Here is a 7,500-nt window from a genome sequence, read left to right on the forward strand (position 1 = left end):
GCATTAGCCTGCTGCCTTTTTTTTTAGCATTCTGCAAGATCTACTTCTAGACAGTACTTCAGGCCCACCCAGCACGCATAGGGTTAATTCCAGCGCACTACCCCAGATCTTCTCAAAGTGCTTGAAAACCGTTATTTCAGTCTGGAATATACCATAAGAAATATCCTCTTGCTTAAGAATGAGCTACTCTGTTTGCTTTAATCACATGGACCCAGCATGTATTTATTTACACCATGTACTCTGTGTACATTTGGTATAATTATATTTACATCGTCAGGTGAACTTATGTATAGGAAAATCCAACTGTCCGCTTCATATGTATGGAGAGTTGGAGACGTGTACTTCGTACTGCATCCACAGAAGGGATGGAATAACTATAGTGTATATACATATTTATATACACTCGTGCTTGTGTACTTTAGCTTACAAATCTGTATAGAAAGTTATTCTATCGCTCCACTGGGGTTTATTTTGCTGTATTTCTCTATATAAAGCCTTTTCTCTACGATTCGGTCTTCCGTGCTGCTATTTTCATTTCAATTGTTTTACATATATCTAACTGTAACTTTGGGCCTTAAGCTTAGTTAAGCTGCACCTTATGTGACTTTTTACAACGGCTTGCTTTTTTCCCTAGTATCCAATATACATAGTTCAGTTTATAGGTTATAATATCTAACCAAGATCCTGCTGCCTTGGCAGTGATGTAGCTTTGATAGTGGCCCATTACCCTATGCTTTAGGTTACTGCGGTTTTAAGCCTGTGAGCGGTGCAGTATAACACTCCACTGTTTTACTTCTGTACTTGCACCTTTTGCTAATATTCCAAAAAATGGTTTCACTCTGTTAAAAGTAACCCCGCTGTGTTTATTAAGTTTCATAAATACACATCTCCTAAAAACCTTGGAAGAAGCCGGGCATTTAAAAATGTCTGCACTCTTCCCAAGACCTAAAAAACTTGTTCCACTGAATAGGAGGAATGCCTGGAATGCCTCCACAGTACTTCCTTTTGTTTAGGTAACTTGCCATTTTGTCCTTGACTGTATATAACTCTTGTGTGGATTGCATTACATTGGAAACACAGCAGTATAGAGAATGTAGATGTAAGCCTGCGAGCATTTGAGAAAAAAAAAATTGGCATATTTGGCACGGAAGAATTTAATACGCAAATAATCTATACCTTGTTGGGAAAAACAAAACAAATGGGTCTGAAGCGCAGAACTTACCCTATCATAAAGTGAACAAGTCTAATTGAGCTATGTCTTTCTATCCTGCTATTTGTACAAATAAGAAAGCCACATCTTGATGAAAAATAAACACAAAAGCGCTGTTGTGACTATAATAGGGAGTCGTATACTAATTTATATAATAAGTGGTTGTGCACGCTTTATTCAAGATTATGGCTGCAAGAAATGGCATGAATTGCTGGGTGTGTTTAATGCTGGATTATAGCAATTTGAAACATGTCAAACACATGGCTAACGCCTCATGCTTCACTCATTCTTGCGTAAACCTGCATAGCCACCATCCATTATACCCTTGGTAACAACACAATTCTGCAAGTAAATATTGTTACACTAAGTAACCTTTCAATTCAGGTTGTTTAGGAAGAGAAAATGCAATCTTGTGCAGTCACTTCCAGTGTCAGTTTAATGTTTCAAAAGGGAAGTGATGTAGAGAATAAGTATCTCTAATGCCACTGGGTGAGGAGAGAAAACTTGCTGAATTATTTCCTCCCGCTGTGTGGATACACGTCTGTGGATGGAATATTGTACCAGAAGAGAGAAAAGCCCAGACAGAAAGCTGACAAACACAGAGAGCAGCTCAGTGGCTGCAGTGATCTGCTTTATTTCCTTCCACTGCTACACTAGTGGAAATAGGAGAACTCTTCTCACAGGTCTTTTTAGTGTCTCCTCTGGTGGATTTCCATTCAATGGGTTAGGCCACTTCTATAAATAATAGTTCGCATACCCAAGTCCCCCGTTTTCCTTGAGAACTTTCTCATGTAATGCACGGGGTAAATATTGGGACTTCTGCCCAAACATGACAGGAGGGTTGTTATATCTCCGCCCCATAACTGTCTGATCAAAAGAACATCTACAAACTTCCTGGCATACTTACGACGCATTAAACTCACGTGTGGTATGCTGCTTCTCTAATCTTCCCTTAGTTAAAAAAAATAAGAAACATTCCAAAATGTTTAGAAGGAAACAACAGTCACTTTGACTGCAGGCATGTCGTGCGTCCAAAGTATCCATCTCTGCATTTGTACCTATTTTCATGTAACTAGAATTCTGAAGAGTTAATAAGCCCAGTGTGTTCTAGGGTGCCCGCTCATTCATGCAGTCGCTGAGAATAAAATACTGCGATCATATCCTTTTAGAAAGTTCCTCTTTAAAATACTCTTAAGCCCGTAACAAGGATCCACGAACCACAGGCCATAAACTCCTTGTCAACATAACATTTTAATTTGCTTAGACTCGGCCTTGTTTGCTTTTCCTTCAGCGTCTACGTACCATACAGATGTCTTTCCATCGTATACGTCTACAGACGCGTCCCGTTCTTTTAAATTATTTACTAAATAATTTTGTATTTGGACCATCGCAACGTCTTACTGATTGAGGTCTGAAGGTTAAAGCGTAAATTCCGAGATGGCGGTTGTCTTCCAGCTGTACTGATAAAGTTTGGGAGATTTTTATGACAGATTTCTGAGCACTTTCCTAGAAAGTAAACCATTATATTAAAAAAAAAAAAAGACAGCGCTTTCTTTTTCTTTTCCTTTGGTGGAGGAGAAAGTACATTAGAATTTTCAAACATCCAGAGAGGGAAATCAGACATATTTTACTGAATATTTTAAACATTGTGCATGTAAAATTTATGCCTAATTTGAATACTTATTAACCGCCTAATCTCAGAAAAGAGTAGTAGCTTTATTTTTTTTTTTTACTACTCTGTAAAATTCATTATGGGCATCGCATTTTCCATTTGTGATCTTTTTCTAAGTTAATGTTTAATGGTATGTTTAACCGGCTCTGTTTGTTCATAAACACATCTGGTTAGTGATTGTTTACTATAGTTACAGTAGCTACGACTGCTCTTCTGACACTTCCTCGACAAAAACATTCAGGCAGGTTCACCTAGCAGGCGTTGGACGTAGTAACCGTTTATTCTGTTCTTACTATGGCTTTTGGAAATTTCGAAAATATCAGTATTTTTTCAAGTAACAGCCATTTGTGGGTATGCCAAGAGTAGCGTCAGGAGCAGCGTCCCCTGTTATCGTTATGCTGTGGACAGTCAGTAGTATATTGTGAAATGTCATTAAGTTGATATCGTGTTACAATGCACACACAACTAATTGGGGCCTCGAATACGAGCCGCATTGGCAAAACATAATTTGCCTTTTTGTGTGTGAGTGTGATAAGTTTTGTGTGGCTGCTAACTGAGCTGACAGCCACCGTAGTGTCTTGAGACCATTACAATGTTATAAATTGTAGTTGGGGGCACGCGCACCGTATTGACCTTTCCATAAAAAACGCACACAATGTACCTTGAAATTCGAGTTTGTAAGGGCACTTGGTTCTTTATTTACTGCAAGGATTTCAACTGATCTTGGCAGGACATCTCATTGCTACCCTGAAAGTACAGTATATTTATGCAGTGAAAACGATAAAACATTTATTACTGTAGAGAAGGTAATATGCATAATTTATGCTGTTTTTAGCACAATCATTAGTGATATTCTTGATAGATTTTATTTCTAGCTTTCATATCTAATACATGCCTGGAAAATTAATTTTATATCTTTCATTTATTTGCCTATGTTAAAATTGAGTTTTAAGTCATCTTCAAGTGAACAGTTTGATTGCTGCTCATGCATAAGCTTAATTACTTCCCAGGAAGGACAGTATTAAATGTTTTAAATGTCAGAAAAATAAATGAATATCAGCCGTTTGATTAAAAAAATAGGCAATATCTGACGTGTTTGCAGCAGGAGCTTTTTCTTAAAATGCCTCGGAGGCGAAATTTTATTTAGGCACCAAAAAGAGAGCGAGCCCATTAGACTATTTATCATTGCTTGATACCATATGATTTGTAACACTGGTACAAAATTTTAATTTTGTATGATTAGCTTTGCATCATTAAACAATAGCCTTGCATAAGATGTGCTGTAAAATTCTGACAGAATCAAGATAGTGAATATTTTAAATAAGGCTGTATAGTCATCCATGGTTGTCAACGCTAGATAATAGGAAATATAGTGGAGTGTGTGCAGCCGGGCTTTTATTTGACTTGATTTTATAGGTAGACTTTAAAATGTAGCCATTCATAAATGCTATTTAACCATGCTGCCAGCATAGCATGCTATTTTGGCTGTTAAGTGTAACCACACAAAGGAAGCTTATAGGGTCCATAATTTCAGTGATTAGTATCTGGATAAAAGCTGAATTTGTATTGCGTTTCTTGGTAAATTACTGAGCAGCCTGTGTTTTTCCCTCCTTCTAAAGATGCTGTCTTTGTAATTGGCAGAGAGGGACATCTTGATAATAGAAGTGCGAAGGTGTAACGTGTGTGTTAATTGATACTTCTTAATCACTTTTAGGTATTAAGTCATGATGCAGGAATCTGCAACAGAGACAATAAGCAACAGTTCAATGAATCAAAATGGAATGAGCACTCTAAGCAGCCAATTAGATGCTGGCAGCAGAGATGGGAGATCAAGTGGTGACATGTGCAGTGAAGTAAGCACAGTAGAACTGCTGCATCTGCAACAACAGCAGGTAAGTTTTGTGTTTTTCTTCACAATTTGCTTACAAAATTAAAGCAGCTCCCTTAGCTGAGAGCAGGCATCTGTGCAGATGTATCTTCTGTTGACGTCTCACACAGTATTTGTATGTCTTATTTATTTGTTTGTGTACATTGCATTGCTCTGTTACCAGTGTGTTGTGTTAGTTTGCACTGGCACATGTATTTGTTTGGAGTCTTGTTTCCCTTGACTGGAGAGACTGTCTAGTGTTGTAGCCTTTGTCCCATTAGGGTTAGCATTTCTGTGTTTCTTTATCTTGTAGAAAGCATGTTTTATAGCATTCAGTGTATTGTAGAAAACAGTGCAGAAATGTCAAATGTGATACTTAGCTTTCCACCAGAGGGCCACATTTGTTACTTGATACCATACTTGTCTCTATGAAATGAATTGTTCCAAAGTCTAAGATAAGGTGAAATGAGAGCATCTTATTTTTTTAACAGTTTTTTTTTCTTCTAAGATCTTTCTCAGTTGGACAAATAAACAACATTGTATTTTTTTTTTTATTTTACTTTCTTTAAAGATTAAATAATAATCAGGAACTAGTCGTTAGAATACTAGATCATTTTAAATAGTGTGCATTACATGGCTTTTTTCTTCTTTATGATGCATAAAAAAGGAAAAAAATCATGTCTACAAAATCTGATTTACCTGTGATCTGCTGATTATTAATGTTTTGCTGCGAGATTTGAAAACTATTGCATTTTTTTGAGGAACACCAATTTTTATGATAGAGGAATCCTCCTAGATTACAGTTTTGTGGATTCGAGTGTAGTCTTTTTTTCTTCATGTTATATTTACTAGTATGTATTGAATCCACAACCATTTGCATATCTTTTGCATGTTTCTGTTTACAAAAGAAAAAGGACAATAGTAATCCCTCACAAATGTCTAGTGATAGCATGGGAACATTTTAGATTTAATTTCTTTTTTTTTTCTATCACCGTCTTCTAGATTTAAATGTTCAGGAATGTAGCGTATATGTCATATTGTTGTGAACGGTAGCAGTTCTTTTCAAGTTTTCTTTATTGGAGTCCAGGTATAGTACATAACATTTATTCAAACTCATTGTGGAACATTTCTTAAAATGTACACATCACATACACACAAGATGTTTAAGCGGCATTAAACTTTTCGTGCCCTAACATTGTAGAATCATTCTGGCCTTTTTTTCTTCTTTTTATATGTCTGACCATAATTGTCTCGCAGTTTTACTAACTGTCATAACCACTGTACCATAGTCATTGTTCTGTACGTACTGTAGAGTTCTGGAACAATAGTGTATTTTATAGCATCTGCGGGCCTTAAGTGTCAAAATTGAAACCATGTGCTATGGTCAGATTCAGTTCATTTCTAATTTAATTCAGAAGTGCATAAAAATAAATGCACTGAATAAGTGACTTTGTATCCATATTTTAATGAAGGGTTTTGACCTAATATAGACTTTAGACTATTACTTGTAACAAACATGTCTGCCCCTCAGTTAAGTGTGTACACCTTACTATAAATCAGTGCATTTTGGGCTAACTCTGAGTATGTCAGGGCCTGATGATTTCTTTGAGAGATCCTTCAGCTTCCTTGCAGGGTTAGTTATTTATTGTTAGTTCTATTGTCTAGTTTATATACAAACACTAAATATACAATACAGTAGCATTAAACAGTTAATTCGTATGGAACGTTATGTCTTTCAAACATGAGAAAGGGTAGCACTTCCCAGATTAATGTCATCCCTGTGACTCTTATAAGCACTTGAAATGCTTGACCTATATCATGCAGTTATTCCAAAGCCATATATCTGGAGTTGGTGACAGTATCGATAATATATTGTGATATTTACTGAGTGATAAATAGGTTCTGTGACAACCTTTCACTCCACTACTTTACTGATTTATAGCTGCAGTGTGCGCCTATAGAAAAGGGATCGTACTGTATTAAGTAGAATGCTCATCTTCTCTTTTGTCCCCCCACCCCCTGTGCTATGCATATATGACCATACAATCAAATGTACATATCTAATGTATCAGTTTGCGCATATTCATGTCATTATTCCTTTATGTTAAGTATTCTCCAGATAATTATAACTGGGAAGATTCTCTCCCATACTTGTTATGCTGTTCTCCAAACTACTTGTTCTAATCTGTTAAAACCAGTATTAAGTAATGAAATCTGGTTAAGTGGGAATAGCATATTTCTGGTGTTGTTTTTGATTAAATGCATTGATCAAATTATTCTGCATTAGATGTAGAATTTTATTTTGATATTAGAATGGAAAAATTAATTGTTTGTGTCACTAGGGTCAAAATACTTCCTAAAAACTTGATTGCTTTACTGGGTGGATTTGAGCTTGCATTTTGAGTATTCATTAAGTTTCTTCTGCCAAGATAATCCCTTCAAATGTTTTATGCGAATCTATCAGAAGGATTCTCAGGTAGCTGAGTTAAAATATTGTTTCTACTGGTATTTTATCATTAGGAATGACATATTATAATGTATTCTTTTATGGGAGATTATTTGCAAAGTTTTTGCCGATACGTTGATTGAACCATTTTATATATTACACTAAATTCTATAAAGCCTTCTACTTCAGTTCTAGGTAGTATGCCACGCATTTAAAAATCTCATTATGTTATACTATGGTGCCAGTTCTAAACATGCTTGGAAAAAAAATTGGACACACCTGATCAAAGCCAATGTCGCTGTGCC

At 36.1% G+C, this 7,500-nt stretch overlaps 1 protein-coding gene across 14 annotated transcripts in view; it reads left to right on the forward strand.

The window, feature by feature from the left end:
• Positions 1-7,500, forward strand: part of FOXP2 (forkhead box P2) — a 275,679-nt gene that overhangs the window by 5,640 nt on the left and 262,539 nt on the right. For all 14 annotated transcript variants that reach the window (XM_066591788.1, XM_066591786.1, XM_066591795.1 and 11 more), the window contains one exon: positions 4,597-4,774. In XM_066591788.1, the coding sequence (XP_066447885.1) occupies positions 4,607-4,774 (168 nt within the window). In that variant the 5' untranslated portion in view covers positions 4,597-4,606. The remainder of the gene's footprint in view (positions 1-4,596; positions 4,775-7,500) is intronic.

This window comes from Eleutherodactylus coqui, chromosome 2 (assembly GCF_035609145.1).
Source record: "Eleutherodactylus coqui strain aEleCoq1 chromosome 2, aEleCoq1.hap1, whole genome shotgun sequence".
Taxonomy (NCBI): Eukaryota; Metazoa; Chordata; class Amphibia; order Anura; family Eleutherodactylidae; genus Eleutherodactylus; species Eleutherodactylus coqui.